This window comes from Petaurus breviceps, unplaced genomic scaffold (assembly GCF_028583685.1).
Source record: "Petaurus breviceps papuanus isolate PSGF00001 unplaced genomic scaffold, PetGlider_PUasm1.0 77, whole genome shotgun sequence".
Lineage (NCBI taxonomy): Eukaryota > Metazoa > Chordata > Mammalia > Diprotodontia > Petauridae > Petaurus > Petaurus breviceps.
The window spans coordinates 3,014,832-3,032,372 of NW_027186492.1; the positions used below are offsets into that span (position 1 = coordinate 3,014,832).

At 49.6% G+C, this 17,541-nt stretch overlaps 1 protein-coding gene across 2 annotated transcripts in view; it reads left to right on the forward strand.

Annotated features, from left to right (window-relative positions):
* The first annotated feature begins 6,751 nt into the window (after nucleotides 1-6,751).
* The window catches only part of BAHD1 (bromo adjacent homology domain containing 1), a 35,732-nt gene continuing 24,942 nt past the window's right edge, over nucleotides 6,752-17,541 (forward strand). The window contains exon 1 of one of the 2 annotated variants that reach the window (XM_069105743.1): nucleotides 6,752-7,586. In XM_069105743.1, coding sequence (XP_068961844.1) covers nucleotides 7,381-7,586 — 206 coding nt within the window. In that variant the 5' untranslated portion in view covers nucleotides 6,752-7,380. Of the gene's footprint in view, nucleotides 7,587-9,003; nucleotides 9,133-17,541 lie in introns of those variants that run through there. The other variant, XM_069105744.1, reaches the window with a different exon arrangement.

A 17,541-nucleotide genomic window follows, 5' to 3' on the forward strand; every position in this document is an offset into this window, starting at 1 on the left:
GGATCATCGCTTTAGAGTTGGGAGGGACCTTAGAGACCATGGGATCTAGCCCTCTCATTTTACAAATGAGGAGTCCAAGGCTCAGAAAGGGCATGGGATTTGCCCAAGGTCATACATGTAGCCAATAGCAGAACCCAGGTCTTCCGACTCCAAACCTAACACTGTTTCCACTCTACCATGTTCCTCTTCTTATCTTACCTTATAAAATATTAGCCATTTTGACTCTGTCATTTTCAGTTCAAAGACTATTCTTTATGGCAGAAAAAGCAGAAATGAAGCAAATATTGAATGCCTCTGCTTGCCCTCTGTTGGCTGATGTCTTTCTATCCACCCTGATCATTGATCCTCTCTCTTCTTTGTTCTTCCCCTTTTCCTCAACATAGAAAAATTCCTTGCATTTATTCTGTTTTCCTCAACAGCCTCCGACCATCTTAAGTATTCAAGTTCCTGTCACCATTCTTTTTTAATTAAATGCTTTATTGATGCTCTTTTTAAAACATTACTGTCATTTTCTTTCTTTTTTTTTTTTAGCAGTCGGGGTTAAGTAACTTGCTCAAGGTTACACGGCCAGTTATTTCTGGGTGTGGTGCTGAGTATCTGAGCCCAGATTTGATCCAGGTCATCCTGACACTGGAGCCGGTGCTCTTACTCGCTGTGCTACCTGGCCGCCCCCATTACTGTCATTTTCTAGTGACTCCCCTAACTCCAAGTTAACTCTAACTGGAATCAAGGAGTTGTTGTTGTTGTCACTTTTCAGTGGCAAAGATGCTGAAGTGATTTGCCATTTCCTTCTTCAGCTTATTTTACGGATGAAAAAATTGAGGCAAATGGGGTTAAATGACTTGCCCAGGGTCACACAGCTAGTAAGTATCTGAGGCCATATTTGAACTCAGAAAGAGAAGTCTTCTTGACTCCAGGCCCAGCACTCAAGCAAAATAAATTCAGGAATAAAGTATCCTATCTGATAACATTATTTATTCTTCAATTCCTTTCCTTATTCCCTAAAGCCCACCACCTCTCTGAAGAGGAGGCATGCTTCATCAATAGTGCATTGAACTCATGATTGGACTTGACATCATTCTTTAAAAATCTGCTATGTTTTTGTACCATTAATCATCCTTGTTTCTATCTTCTGCATTTGTATCTTTAATAATGTTATTCCCCCCTCCAATTGCATGTAAAGTCAATTTTAACATTCTTTTTTCAAATTTTGAGTTCCAAATTTTCTCTCTCTCATCTTCCCCCCTCCCACAGACAGTAAGTAATTTGATGTAGATTATATGTGTTCAATCACTACAGATGTGTTTTTAAAAATAAATTCCTTGTTCATTTACTCAGTCTTTTTCAGCAACTTTCCTTTTTTCTTCTCTTCGGAATGTTTCTCTACCTGTCACCAAAATTTCAATTCTTAAGGCTTTCCTACCCCTCCTAGACTGACTTCCCCATGTAGGCCATGGGAGTTTCCCTATCCTTTCTTTAAACCCTTTGAAATCTGCTCTCCAAAAATCTAGGGTTCATGCCAGGTCCTACTTTCCTCTCCTTCTCTAACACAAACTCTAAAATGAAGTGGTCCCTTCCCCCACGGTTCTCATCACTTCTACCTCAGCATCCAGTTCCTCTTCACTGGTGAGAACCAGGTTCTGAATAACAGTTCCCCTCATTTCCTCTTCACCTTTTGGAAAATGATTATTAAAGCAAGTCAAGAAACTACCCCAGCTGCCCTGCTTTGGGCAGAGAGAAAGAACTCCTGCAGTGTGTTCTATCTCTACCTTCCTACCGAGACCTAGAGACACCTAAGAGGCAAAATTTGCCTCCTGGCATTAGGAGCCCCGGTTCTTTGCTTTTGGTCCCATACTTTGTGAATTTATGTATAAACATCTAAGGCCTTGACTCTTTTCTTGGCTTTTGCCACCTATAAATTCCTGGGTGTCTTTACTGCTGTTCTTCCTACACTGTAGTTACTATTGTCTGTGGCATCTAATTGGGTAGACATATGCTTGGAGTTTTCTCTCTGACTTACTTTCTAGTTTAAAGCTTTTTTGATTAGATATGCAAGACTCCAGGCAAATCTATATTTTACCAGGCCTTGTTAGATGTACTCCATCGCTGGCCAGAAGCCCATCATTCCCACATTTTAAGCCACAGCTCCCAGTTACAACTTCTGAAGGGGAATGGGTAAGAAAGAAAGAGAAGTTGAATAGAACCAAGAGACCATGGAATTCTACTTTCTCCTATTTTATTTTATTTTTTTTGGTCAAGTTCTCCTTCCTCACTGAGGCTTCATTTTCTTCTTGAAGGTGCCCCTCCTGGAAATCATAGCAATACTAGAGATGGTGAGAGACCAGTGCAAGGGGAAGGCAGTGATTTAGAGAGAAGGTAGAGCTGAAGAAAATGCAGATTCTCCAGAGAGAACTAGATGTTGGAAGGATGAAAGTTTGAGAAAGAATTGTGAAAGGGCTTATGCTGCTTCCACATCGGAGTGATCATTCTGGTCCAACCTCCAATAGGGAGAGAGGGAAGGAAGAAGAGGAGAACGTTTCCAGGTAGTTTTGAGTTAAATTAAGGGATATATAACAGGGATATATGAGCAGGGGTATATAATTTTTTTGTGTCATGGATTGCTCTGACAGTCTAGGGAAACCTATGAAACTCCCTTCTCAGAATAATGTTGGCTACGTACATTCAAAATCAAAGGAAATGCTAAATTTCAGTTAGAGTTTAAAGAAAATAAAGATGTCATTTTCCCCCCTCCAAGTTCAAGGACCCTCTGAAATCTATCTACAGACCACTGGTTAAAGGTTCTGCTCTAGAATAAAGAATGGGGGAGAGAGAAGAGAGGTATCTATCAGACCTTTTAGCCACTGAAGGTGGTACCGGGCTTCTTTCTTCAGGACAGTAGGGGTTGGGGAAGGTGTAGTGGGTCAGGCACCAGCCCACTTCATGCACTGCCCCCTTGGTTCTATCAGGTGCTCAGGAGTGGACTCTTAATCCCACCCCCCTCCTCATAACAAACATTGTCAGTGAATCTCTGGAGAAAACGAAGCCCAAAGAGGGGGAGGGGCTGAGCTGGAGCTCTGGAGTCAGCCTGAAGCCAGAGAACTCAGGAGCCCAGGTTCCCAGTTGGATGGGAGAAGGGGAAAGGGTTGCAGCATTTCCCTGGAGTCTTCACTCACTGAGGGATGGCACAGATTAGGAAGGGCCAGGGGAGCTTTGGGCAGCTTCTAAAGGCTACAGAAAGTACACCCCTCGAAGGAATGCCCCAGTCCTTGGGGAGAACAAGGTAGGCGAAAGTGAGTCGGTCTCTGTTGCTCTCTCCCTTGTCTCAGGGATGGGGTGGCCTTCAGACCTTCGCCCATCCCCCTCCCCTATATTATCCTGCACCAACCCCCAACCCCAGCCATTCAGACAAGGTAAAAAGATGAAGTAGAGAACAGGCAGGAGAGAGGGGATGCTGCTCCTGGCTTCTGGGAGCTGCAGTGTGCCCATCCCCCAACCCCCTCCCAGCAATTTCTTGCCAATGTCTCTGGCAGTCCTGGGGGGGAGGGGGGGATGTAGATCTGTGGGGGGATGGGAAGCTCAGGGGATACCCGAGGATGGAAGGAGAGGAGAGGGTAGAGTCTGAAGCCATAAACCAGCCCAGTAGGGGCAGGGATGAAGGGTGGAAAAGAGATCCCCAAAAGATGAGGGCCTAGGGCACCAGGCAGTGGGGGGAAGGGAAAAGGGAGCAGCTTCTGCAGGGAGACACAGTCTGCAAAGATTCTTCTCCCGGCCAGCAATCTGGAGGCTGGTGCTGGACAGATGGGGGTTTTGGACACGGTGGCAAATGGACATGTGTTCCCCCAAAACGGGAGCTGGGTGTAGCCCTGTCTTGGCCCACAACAGTTCCTTCTATCCTCAGGAGTGACCCAGCCAGGTTCGATCCTATCCCAACCCCACATCTCGTCCCCACCTTTCTCACTGCCACTCCTAGCCCCCATAAAAGCCTAAAGAGGGGGAAGTCCTTGCACTAGGGGAGTCACTGCTTTCTATTATGAAGGTACTGAACTCAAAGTTCTCTTTGGAGGGGTACTGCCTTCTATATGGTTCCAGGGTTCATAGGTACCCTGAGCACTCCTGCCCCCCTTCCTGGGGCAGGTGGCCACCAGGCTGAGCAGCTTTCAGCATTTAAATGGTTTACCTACACGGGGGCAAATAATTTCCGGAGATCCCTTTAAGGGGGGGGGGGATCCAACCCCTTTAAGAGGGAGGGGTCAGAGCCATAAGGGTTATAAAAAAAATCCAGCTTTCCTACTCTACCCGCCCTTAGGGCTTTTCTTTGAAGGGAGTTAGGCGAGAGGACTAAGGTGTTAGAGCCCCTTGTTTAGCAATCCTTAAAGAGGGAGACACGTAGCAGCCTTCCACTCCCACCCTTTCTCCCCCACAAGTACGGTTGTTCTACTCAGTAACCCCTGGGATTTGCTGGGGTTCCAGGGTTTGCCACTGAGGCTAGGTGACCTTGGGGGCTCTTGGACAATCCCTTCTTGTCCAGAGTCTCAGGAGGAAAATTGGGGAAGGAGCAGCAGCCCCACTGGGTAGACTTCCAGGTGGGGGGGGTGTAGAGCGGAGATGGGGGAGGAGGAGAGGAGGGCTAAGGTCTCTCCTATGGTGGACGTGTGTGTGTTGCATGGTCTGAACACCCAACAGAGCTCCGTGGGCACCCACAAGCCACTCACTGCCAGGGAGCAGCTGGGGGGAGGTGCCTGCCGGACCTGCATCTACCATAGGCTGCATGCAGAGCAGCCTGTCTCTTCTGGCTGCCAGTTCAGTTGGGAGGGGCGGGGGAGGGGTGTTCACTGTGTTCCCCCAGCACTCCATGTTTTTTTTCCTTTCTGCATCTTCCCTTCTCTGCTCTCCTAGCCCTCCTCGTTGGCAGGGAGAGGAATGCTGGGAGTACTCTTTATCCCACCCTGGAGCCCACAGTGAATCCAACCTAGGAAGGGGGGTTTAACCCCCAGGGAAATCGAGAGGAGGAGGGAGAGTTAACCCTCAGGGAAATCTAGTTGGTACCAGTTTTCCTTTCTGACAGCCCCCTGAAGTCCTTCTCTGCTGTGGTCTTGGGGACTTTGGACTGGGAGGGGGAATTGGAGCCAAGAATCACTCCCCGTCATGCACCCTATGGTCCAGCCAATTTCATCCGTAGTCACTGGTGCTTTTGTACATACCGTCCCCCATGCATGGAATGCCTTTCTTCCTCTTCTCTTCCTCTCAGAATCCCTAGTTTCCTTTAAAACTCAGCTCAAATTCTACCTCCTACATGAGGTCTTTCCTGATCTTCCCCTCCCTGCCCCCACAACTAGTGAATCTCACAAAAGTACCCCGTATTTATTTAGCATGTTTTTATGTATAGGTGTCCTCTCCCCAATGGAATGTAAACTCCTTGAAGGCAGGAACTGTTTTATTTTTGTCTTTTCATTCTGAGATCCTACCACTGGGCTCAGCACATAGGTGCTTATTGATTAGTGGGCTGATTGATCTTTTAAGGTCTAAAGGGAGCTTTGGGATGGATGAAAAGTCTATAAGGACTCCTGAGGCTGAGGGATTAAGGGAGAGAAGGAAGGCCTTGAAAGGAGGGGCTGCTGAATTTAGATTCTCTGTTCCCCCAAGTGTCTGCTGTCCTGGAAGTCAATTTCCACAAGGCTCTTTTAGGGACAAAGGATAGAGCGGGAAAGGAAAGATGGGTCTCATTTCCTATAGTGAATAAGGACAGCAACAGAGTTCATGTTTGAATACAATGGCACAGGTTTGGGGGGGCATATACTTTCAACTGCTTGGGGGGGGTCGAGATAACAGGAACAGGTGCTCTTGGGGGTTTTAATTATTTCCTCCGGCTTCAAGGTTTTAGGCCATTAAGGACTGGGGGGCGGGGGAAGGGAGAGTCAGAGTAACTTATGTAGGTGGAATGTCCTGGGCCTCACCTCTTAGACTAAGGTTCAAAACTGTTCCCCATCAGATGAAGCCTCCAGCAGGTTTGAAGGTTCACCATCTACATCACCGCAACGATGTGGGGGCGAGTTCTTCCAGTGGACATTCTCTGGCTGAGCGGGCAGACAGTCTGGAGTGGATTGCCATGCCTCCTCTGTCTCTCAAAAGGACCACTGCGACTCTATTCATTCTCCTTCAATACGCCACAGAGAGGGGCATTGAAAACTTCAGTCCAACAAAGCTGGGGGGGGGGGGGGAATCCATCCCACCTAGCCCCTGCCAGCATTGCTTGCGCATAACCTGGTCTTCCTGCAGCCAAGGCTGAGCATTCAGATACCAAACCCCTCTAGCCCATACCTCATTTCAGATCCCTTCCCCTTCCCCGCCCCCTCCCAAGTGAGAGCAGCTGCTGACAGGGAGCCTGTGTGTCTCCGAATTTTCCCTTCCCTTCCCCTCTCCTTCTCTCCTGGTTCAGTTAAAGGCACAGGGGCACAAGGCTCTCTCTGCTGACTGCTGCTGTTTCTTCACCAACAATCCCTAACTGGGTGGGGGCAGGACTGGGGTTATCAGCCTACTCCCTTAGTCCCCTGGGATGGGAGTAAGGGAGGGGCAGGGGAGTAGGCACAGCCTGTAGCTCAGCAAGTGTTAAGGAAGCTGCCTCTGGTTCAGAGGAGGACTTAATTTGGGACCTCGCCCTGAGGGGCAAATAGTGAGGAAAAGGAGAAATGCCTTAGTTTGCTTTGTGGAGGTGGGAGTGTGTGTGTATTTCTATTCAAGGTTTGGGGGGAGGGGCTCAGTCTTCACTTACTAGTGCTCCTGAGAGGATCGCAAAGGCTAAGGGATTAAGAATAACTCTGTACCCTCTCAGAGATCTCTAATGCCACATTCTTATCTCTCCAACCATACACTTCCCCTAGTGAACCAACCCCTCCTTAAACCTGTCGGGCTAGGGATAGCAAAGACCCCAGTATAGGCTCCGGAAGAAGATGGGATGGGTAAGCATTTTGGGGGAGAGGGGGTTGGAGGGAAAGCTGGGAAGAGGTGGCTGCTCTGATCTTTTTGGAGCTACCTTTGGGTGTCAGGAAAGGCAGTGATAAGGCAGGAAGAGGGGGGAGAACTAGAGGAAAGGGCACAGAATTTGTCGTCAGAGAACCTGGGTTCCAATCCCCACTTTCATTGCCTATGTAGCTTTGCACAAATCACTCTTCTTCACTTCAATTTCCTTAATTGTAGAAATGAGGGGTTCAGTTAGATGACCTCTAAGGCCCTTTTCAGCTCCAAAAAAGCACTTGGAAATGGGCTCAAAACACCTATTTCCAAATCCTAACTTGTGTGACTTTTCTGGGCCTCAGTTTCCTCAACTGAAAAATGAGGGGGTTGGGTCTTTAAGATTCCTTCCAGTTCAAAATCTATGCTCCTATGATCCCGCAGCCCTCGGGAGGGTTGCTTAGGTTACTAGGAGGCTTGGTTTCTTCTGACCGAGTTCTCTTCGGGTGTTACTCCCTCCCATGCCTGGGGCCCAGCGCATATTGCTCCCAGACCCCGGTCTTCAGACTGTCAGTGGATCTAGATTGTTCTTCGCCTCTCCCCTCCGCCTCGGCGTCTGGACTCCCCTACCGATCAGGGTAAGAGCGGGTGTTGGGAGGTTAGAGACCTCGGCCATGCATAGTCTGAGCTCTGCCTCTGTGCCCACCGGGTTGACTAGTCATGCTCAGGCTCCTAGGGACGTGTCTGTGTGTGAGGGGGGAGGGGAGCCAGGAATGTGTCTACACAGCTCTGACTCCCACCTGCCAAAATAACTGCATCTCGGCTCGAGGACTCTGAGGTAGCCCCTCTGAGATTGTCACACTAACCACCCCTTGTTCTGGGAGCTCTCTTGACGACTCCCCTAATGGGCTGATGGCGGGTAGGGGGTGGGAAGGGTGGCGGTGTTGGAGAACGCACATTTGCCTTTGCCGCGAGATGGAAATAGGTGAAAGCTAAGCAAAAAAAAAAAAAAAGCATCGGAAGAGGGAGAATTAGGATCTGGAAGGGAGGGGGCCAGTAGGGGAGGGGTCAAGAGGAGAAGATCGTAGGGGGGTAAATGAGCTTAGAAGGGGAGGGGGGAGCGGCGTGGCCAGGGGCTGACCTCACTGCAAGGGAAAGGAGACTTGTGCTAGGGGACGATGGAAGGGTGAGGCAGAGACTCGACTCCCTGCAAAGGGGTTCCTCTCACTGGGATCTGGGGTCTAATGCAGAAGGGGGCGTCCAAGCTTGTTTCATTTCTTGCTGGGTTCCCTCTAGCTTAACCTCGGGCTGCAGGAGCCTGCTAGGGTGGGGTGTGTCCGTGCCTCCTGCAGTTTCCCTGGATGGGTGGCTGGGCGGGAGGGCGGGAGATGGAGGGGGTGGGGGGGGGGGGACGGGAAGGGGAAGGGTAGGGGGGGGGGGGGCGCGCTACGTAAGACTTTCCTGGGGGCTAGCTGGGGCGAGCTTCTGGGGAGAGGGTCTTGGGGGTCGGTAGACTGGGGGTATGGACCATTGGGGGTGAAGGCCCAGGTTGGGGGGCGCTCCGGGGAAGAGAGAGGTACAAGGGGCTGGCAGAGGAAATCCACCCCTTGGATACGACCCCCCCTCCCCGCCACTCCCCGCACCTCCTCCCCCGGCAGCCTCGTGCTGCCCCCTGCGTTGGGACAGGCCGGCCGGTGGGGGCGGCTCTGATTGGTCCGGGGCGGGGAGGGGGAACAGAGGGCCGGGATTGGCTGGCGGGGGCCAGCCCAGGGCTTGTTGTTAATTGGTGGAGGTGGCGGAGGGCCATAATCCGATTGGCTGCGGACGAGGAAGCAGGAAGGAGGGCGGCGGAGGCTCCGCTCTCGGGGAGTTTGTGGGGGAACCGCGAGCGGCGTAGCGGATCCCGGAGCCCGGCCCCGCCGCCCGCCTGTCTGGACGCCCGCCCCGCCTGCACGGCCCCAGCAGCCCTCCCGCCCCGGCCCGGCCCGCCCGCTCCTCCGACGGCCCCGCCCGGTCGCGGCCCCCGCTCCGCCCGCCCGCCCGGCCCCGGCCCCCAGGAGGAGGCGCTGACGCAGCAGCGTGGAGCCCGGGAATTGAGCGCCCCCGGGGGGTTCCAGCCGCCGGATTCCAGCCCGGCCGGGGCCTGCGGGCGTCCTGGGCCCCGTTGTCCGCGCCACCAGTCGGGTGAGCCAGGGGGCTGGGGGCCGAGAGGAGGGAGGGAGAGAGGGAGGCGAAAGAGAGGGACCGTCCGCCTGCTCTCTCTCGATCGCTCGCCCCGCCGAACGCGCCGCCGCCCCCGCTCGGGGATGAGGACAGACGGACGGACGCTGAGCAGGTGCTGACCGCTCGCGCGGGCCGCCTCTCTCCCGGGAGTCCTGGCGCCCGGGTGGGTCTCCGCCATCGGGGGAGCGCGACGCGCCTCGAGGTGACAGCCCCCGGGGGCCGCCGCCGCTGCCCGCGTCGGGAGGCTGGGGGGGGGTGGGGCGAGGGGCCGGCGGAGTGCATCCCGACCGCGGGCGGGCGTCCTGGGGCTGCGGCCGAGGTAGGGGCATTGGTAGCTGCGCTTCGGGAGCCCGGGTTTGGCTCTTCGGGCGCGGGCTAGTGTCCCCGCTCCCCTCCCAGGGCCGCCGCGCCCCCCTCACCAGCCCCCCGAGTGGGTTGCCGAGGCCCGGGGCGGCCCCGCCGCTGTGGGAAGCGCCTTCCCCCGGAGGGCCCGCGATGGGGAGCGGAGCCGGTTCTAGAGTCAGGCTGGGGAGGGGGGGGCGGGGGGCCAGGGCCCGGGCCCGGCGGGGGGGGGCGGGGGCCGGCGGGGTGCCCCCAGGGAAGCTCGGGGTTGGGTACGCAACAGGACCAGGTTCGAACTGGGGGGGGGGAGCGGGGGAGGGGAGAGGGGAGGACGAGCTGGGCTGCGGGCACGGGTCCGAGGCGCTGCGGTGCTTAGCGGAGAGGTGGGTGGAATTGAAGTTGTCAGAGCCGCGTCGAAGTGACAGCGAGCCCGGGCTTCGGAGCCCAGCCCGGCCCTGCCCTTTCCGCCCCGCCGCCTTCTCTCGGCTGCGGCCTGGGGGGCTGGGTCAGCTCGGCTGGAGGGGCCAACGCGGCCGAGAAGCGCTGGACAAAGGCGGCGCCCATGAGGGAGCGGGGCGCAGGTGGTGGCGTCGGGTAGGGGCGCAAGGGTCCGAGGCGCCCACCCCCACCCTCTGGGATGGCCCGACAGCTCGGTCGACCCTGGGGACTGCGTGGCCGGAGGAGCGGGCTCCGGGCTCCAGGGGATCCGGTTGCAGGAGGAGCCGCGGTGCTGTTGCCACGGCTCCCTGAATTGTCGGGCTTTTTCCCGGGAAGAGCTCTGGCTGCTGGGGTCAGGCCCCGGCGGGGGCCGAGGAGAGCGGGGGCGGGGTAGCAGCAGGACGTCTGCGCTCCTCCAGGCAGGCAGGCCCCTCGGCCCGATTGGCGAGGGAGGCGCTCCCGGAGCCTCTGAAGGCGGCGGGAGTGGGGGGAAGGCATAGGGTAGGGGACTCTGCCCCATTTTTTGAAGCCCTTTCCCTCCCAGGGGTGGCAGTGAGCATGAGCTCCAGCTAAGGAGGTCCCCTTTCTGTAGCTGAGACATCACCCTGTGGGGAGTAGCTCCAGAAAAAGGGTACTGGGAGAGAATGATGTATGTATTATACTGGGGTGATCGGGGAACAGGACCTCAGGTTCAAGTAAAAGACTTGCAAATAAGCATTAGCCTCCTAATTGACTTCGTCTTGTTAGGGCCCTAAATTTTAGGGGAATAAATTGGATTAGGGGCACATTTCTGATCCCCCTGCTTTCCACAACCCTAATCTCTATTAGGGCTCACAAAATGAGCTCCAGGGCCCCACACCAGTGTCTTCCTTTAATGAAAAATGCTCTCCTAGTTAGTGAAAAAATGCTCTCATTTTGACTTTGGAGGTTATTAATAAAGCCCAGGGCCAGATTTTGATGATAAAAGGAAAAAAAAAAAAGCTGCGTAGTTACCTCGAGATGTCCCCCTGGGAGACTTTTCCTGCCCCCATCATAAAACTTCCATAAAAAGGGAAGAAGGGGTCCCTATCAGACTAAACCTTGCCCTAGAGGGACATAGTGTCCTGCAAGGAAGAGTGCATCACTACCACAAGAGGACTCTGTGGACAGTGGGGGTGGGGTGGGAGCCATTGCCCTCTGTTCTTTTAAATTGTAGACACCTCCTCCAACATCAGTATTGGGCTTTAATCTGGTAGCTATCTTCCTGGTCATGTAAACACTCCAGAAGTCCTTTTTCCCCTTCAGCTGCCATTTCTCTTAATAGAAGAGATGGCAACATTGAGAATTAGAGGTTTAGGGGCTGTATGAGGTATGGGTTGAAAACTTGAGTTCAAATCCCACCTCAGGCAGTGTTGAGTAAGAGCTACCACCAGCTGTTGGTTGGATCTAATCCCAGCTCATGGGAAGCTGCTGATGCTCAGACTGTCAATCTTCCCAGTGGTGCAGTGTGGGCTGCACTACCATCTCCCCTTGAGGGTGGAGCCTCTGGGCCAGAACATGAGCAGCCTTGAGCGCTGGAATTGAGGGAGATTTGGTGGACTGGAGAATGACTGAGAGGGTTTCAATGCATAAGCATACTAGAATGGTGGAGAATCCGGGTCCTCATGCTCTCTGGGCCTCCAGGGGCTGGGATTCCAAGGCACTCATCTGTTTTGGTAGCTGTATATGAGACAATGTCTTCTAATAACTGGAATTCAGAATGGAGCTGTAGAATGGCCTTGCTCCTTCCCTGGTGGGGGGGTCTTTCAGGGAAACCACCAAAATCAGATGCAGCCAGTGTTGTAGAGGAACTTAGCTCTAGGAGAGTTTGACTGATGAAATTTTCCATGTGTGTTCTGTTGATTCTCCTTTTTCATTCTGAGTGCCACCCTTGTTTGGGCCCTCATCACCTCATGGTTGGATTTTTCAATAGCATTTTACCTGTTGTCTCTGTTATCATTATTCCAGCCTGCTCCCCAGAACCCTACATGACATGGTCACAACAGTTGTCCTAAAATTTCACTTTGATCAGTCATTTCCTTGCCCCCAAACCTTATAATAGCTTTCACTTGCCTACAGAATACACCCAAATTCTTAGACTGACATTCAAGGCTTCTGCTATCCTGCCCCATAAGACAGCATGGTAAAAATGAAAGCTTTAGCTGACTAACTGTGCTGGGTTTGCATCCCAACTCTGATACTTATTTCTTATTGACATTAAGCAGATCAGATCAATAACCTGCCTGCACCTCAGTTTTTCATCTATAAAGGAGGGGTTGGACCAGATGACATCTGAGGTCTTTTTCAGCTCTAAATTTTAAGACCTTCCAACCTTTACTACTTCCTTCTACTAGGAGCAGCTAGGTGGCGCAGTACTACCAGCACTGGGTCTGGTATCTGGAAGACCTGAGTTCAAATTCGACCTTAGACAAGTATTAGCCATGTGATCCTAAGCAAGTCACTTACCTGTTTGCCTTAGTTTCCTCATCCGTAAAATGGGGATGACAATAGTATCTATCTCTTAGAGTTATTGTGAGGATCAAATGAGGTAATGCCATAATAAGTTCTATATAAAATATTAAGTGTTATCATTATTATTAGTAGTAGTAGTAGTATCATTACTCAGCCAAGCAGGTAATCCTCCCTGGGCAGTCCTTTCTCTACCACTTTAGGGGAGAATTCTCCCCTAACCAAATGTTGCCCCTACCTCAACCAAATACCACCTCCCCATCTTTCAAGAATGAGTTCCAGTTCTCTCTCCTTCCCTGGCTTTCACTTTTCTCTTTCTTTGAACTCCACAGTACTGAAGTGCTTGCACCAATAAAGCACTTGGTTTTATATTATTTTCTGGTTGGTTCGCGTATTTTTTAGTTTTGTCTCCATGGTTAGATTCTGGGCTTCTTGAGAGTAGGGATTGTATGCTCTCCCTTTTCATATTATACCTTGTAGCTCTTAGCACACATAGGCATTCAGTGAAAAATTTTGTCCTGAATGAATGAAGAATGCTATTGAATTGTGGCTGGAGAAGCACTTGACCCAAAATACCCAGTATTTTGTATACCCTTATAAGGGACTCTGACCTTTCCTCATTGGAGGTAGACATGCTGGGTCATTTGATGGGGGAGGAAATGAGGTTTTGCTATCTTCTTATTTTGCTGTTTTTCTTTTGTATTTTTGTTTGCTCTTAGCATTCTGGGATTTTGTGGACTCACGTTTGTTATAACGTCTACTGCACTTTTGGTGGTTACTGCCTAGTAGATTGGCCTCATGACACCATATAGAGATGGCTTTTGAAAATGTTGTAATCCTGTTTTCTTCCTACTCAACCAGACCATCTCCCCCCACCCACACACTTAGCTGTCGTTATGCAATTTTCCTTGTCGTCCATGCTAAATGAATCCATGTGTTTTATCTCTTCTCATTCTTGGGTGTAAATGAAGGAAAAAATACTTTGGAGGGGAGAATAGAGACTCCTAGATTTTGTGGATTCCTGATTTCCAGTCTGGTGTAGAGGGAGTGTACACTCTGTCTCAGCTACTCTGGGACAGAGGTCCTTTGAAAAACAGATCTATCCATAATTAAAGCTAATTGAAAAGAAGTAATTAGGAATCCTATCAAATTTGGGATTTTGTTACTGCCCATCGTTAACCAGTATAGAGAATGGGTTATAAGACTGTTGACTGCATTGAGTCTAGATACTTAAAAATTCATTCTTCAGCTCTCCTACCCCCCCATCTCCCCTTTTGTGCCCCAGTTTGATGATAAATGAACTAGCATTTCCTTCCAGAAGGGAAAGATACCTCTTCTTGTTGCCATGGCAACAAAGCCCACTCCCCCATCAAAGAAACCACCACCTTTCCTCCTCATCTACTGTAGCTTAGAAGAGGTACTACAGCTTAGAACTGGGGTTCATTCCTAGCTCCAAGCTGCTTTGCTCTGTGGCCTTTGGACACAATTCTTTACTGGCATCAGCATAATTTTTATTCATCTAAAGCAATGTCTGGATAACTTATCCTTATTTTCCCCACAAGGACCAAAAAGCCCTTAGGTCAAGGGGCATAGGTAATCCTTTTTTTTTTTTTACCCTTATCTGAAATTTAAAAGTCCCCAATACCAGCTCCACCTTCAACTTAAAAAAATCCCCTCCACACCCTCTGGCACCTGGAAGGATGAATGGGAAACTGGGAAGTGTTGTCATCTATAAAGGAAGTTTAAGAAAATTTGTAAGGAAAATCCCTCACCTCGACATTCTCCTTTCTGCCCTCCCTGTTCTCTCCCCCCACTCCCATCCTGCCCATCTCACCCCCCCTCCCAAGTTGGACTTCTGTAGGAATTTTCAATTTATTTTCATTCCTTTCAGTATTGCTCTCTCAGGGGTTGGGAGGATTTTTCTGTGGATTTTTTTCTTTCATTTTATCTTGTTCTTATTCTATTTGGCCTTGCTCTGGCAGCATCTGGCCTCAATGCCTCGTCGCAAGGTGAGCCATTAAGGAAAAAAAATATCTGAAAAAAAAAAATCTCTGGCGTTGAGAAGCAGGCTGGGTCTAAGACTGCCAGCTGAAGCTGCTGGGTTTATGGAGCGTTATACGAACAGCTCCGACTTTAAAAGGCCTCCTTTTTATGAATGGGTAGTGAGGAATGTAAATAAAGCAGCATCTCTCAATGGGGAAGCATTTTACATAAGCAGCGCTACCCCAGGCCCAAGTATTTATGGGAATTTGCTAGCACAGTCTGGCGAGGCTCACTTCCTTTGTGAACTTGCCATTGTGCTGGGGACACGAGGCCTTCAGTGGGGTGAGGGCAAAAGCTGGGGTGAAGAGTGTTGGTCGCCGCTCCTCTTCCAAAAAGGACCAGACCTAGGGTCTTGGGCAGGGAAGAGGAAACCTTGGCTTGGAATATACCAGCTTATAGTTAGGATGTGCTGCCTATTTAACTTGGAGGAGAGAGGTGAAATCCAGCCTGTCGTGATTAGGAATCAAATCACCAGCAGACTGGGTTCCTGGTATTCTCCAGCTACTGACCACTGAAGCCTGATGCCCATTCCCTGGGGAAGAGGGAGGTCCCAGGTAATTGAATTCCTTCCTTCTTTTAACTGTAGTCAGACAGATTGGTTGGAATTTCAGCTCCCATCGGGTTCTCCACCTTTCCCCTAAGCCCCCATCTCTATCTTATGATAGAGATACTAAAGATAAGTCAAATGGTTAAAAGGAAGGAGGAGTATAGTTGGAAGACTGATCAGGCCCTGAATAAACAAGAAGTTACTGTGATAGCTTTAAAAAATCTGAGCTCCAGACAACTTCCTCCAATTTTCCTTCAGGTTAGCTAAGGCATTGGAGCCCTGACCCTGACAAAACTGGTTTGAGTCCATGGGCTCATTGAGTAGATGTGGGCGAGGAAGGCGTAGGAGGGGTTCTTCAGGGAGAGTGAACATCTAAACCCCACCACTCTCCCAGTGGAGAACACTTGCTAGGAATGGTTTTCAGTATCTCACAAAAATCACATTGTCCTTGAGCTCTTGTTTGAAGGCCCTTCCACAAGGAGAAAAAGGAACCTCGGCCTAGATGGGGGTTTATCCTAAGGAACACCTGCTTGAAGTAGCATACAGTAGGTTGCTTGAGTGAAAGGACTTGTTAGTGAATCTCCTCTTTGCTGTAGGATCAAAGTCAGGTGTAACTTTTTTCCAGCTCTTTCTTCTCGATGTATTCTGGGAGAATGGGATTTAAATCTTGGACTTCACCCCTAGAGTTTAGAACAGATTTCCCTCCTTTTCACTGCTGTGATACATAGTTGGTTGTTCCGCAAACAATCATTTGTCATTCTGTTGCCTTGGTGGTCCTTCTGCCCTAGGTAGATAGTGCTGTTTTCAGTTTCTAAGACACAGAGAAAAAGAAATAGAGGTAGATATTTTGACCCTTCATCCAGTTGTCAATACCAGGAGCCATTGTCGTTTAATGGCGAGGGGAGATTTTGTCAGTTAAAAATTCCACAAATATTACTGTTCAGCTTTGAACTGTTGGCTTTGTAAATCTTTAAGTATATTTAATTATATTCTCACCTGAAAAAAATCTAAACTGAGCCCTGTGTAATTATAATGACCAAGGTTGTAAAATGTAATGACCAATGATCTAGAGTAGAGTTAAGAAAATGTATCTCTTTGTTGCAAAAGTAAGACTTGGGTGCTTTGGCTATGGAATAGTGTGTATAGTTCCAGAAATGGTCCCTCTTAATTTTTGTGAGCTTCCCTTCTCTCCCTTCATTAAAATCTTTATTACATAATTTATGTATTACATAAATTACATAATTTATTACATAAATAAAAAAATCTTTCTCCCTGTGTCTGGGAAGAGGCAGAATATACTTGAAAATTAATTCTTTATTTTAAAATTTTTTATATTCATACACACACAGCCATGGCTTTTAGACACGTAGATTGGATTCACATTCTAGTTAGAGATTGGACCAAGTGACTGGCATCAACTCTGATTCTTTATGAATTTTTGCATGTGTTAGGGTAGTGTTTTTCAGTCATTATGGATCACAGCCAGTTTTTATTGCCAAAGATTCTTATAAAAACCTGTAAAGTTAAAAACCCCACTGATTCTTCCTCCTTCTCCTCTGCTTATGATCCCAGTTCCTTGGGCCCTGAGAGCTCTAGAGCTGATACTGAAAGATCAGAAGAGACCAAATAACATTGCCCTGTATCATTTGAATTGACGAATGCTGTTTTGAGGGTCATTGTCATTCAAAAGACATTTAGATACACCATAGAGTAAGGAATAAAAGGACCTGGGCTCAGATCACATTTCAGCTATTTCAAACCTTTGTGACCTTGGTTGTCACTTCCCCTCTCTCTGGCCTCAGTGTTCTCATCTGTAAATTGAGAGGGTTGATCTTGAAGTTCCTGGCAGCTCTAATTTTGTGATTCCATGTGCCAGTCACTGTAAGGTGTGGAAAGCTGCAGAGGTAGAAAAACAAACAAACAAACAAGCCACATACACCCAGTTCCTTGCCTAGAAAAGTTTATAATCTTGTTGAGTATAATGCAAGTTAAAACCAATAAGTTAAGACTTAATAAGACTAATCAGAGGTCAAACAGAGAGTCGCTAGAGATTCTAGGAGGAAGGGATCACTTCTTTAGGTAGAAATATCAGAGAAAGACCTAATAGACGAGGACAGTGCATATGACATGAAGGAAAGAAAGGATTTCAGTTGGCGAAGACGTAGGTGGCCGTTGCCGGCATTGGGGTTAAAGAGATTGGAGAGTCAGGGAGTCAGAATGATGTGCACAAATGGAGTGCCTCCTAGGAGGCAAGAAAGAGTAGGATGAGGTGGGGAAAGATTAATAGACCAGTTTGACCGAAATGTAAATTGTGAAGGGGAAACAGTGAGAAACAACATGACAAAGGTGGTTTGGAGTGATGACCAACCACAATTTCAGAGTGCCAATGATGAAATGCACTAGCCCCTTGACAAAAAGTGTGATGGACTCAGAATGAGACATCATTTTGGACATGGCCAGTGTGGAGATTTGTTTTGGTCAACTCTGCCTATTTGTTATAAGGGTTTTGTTTT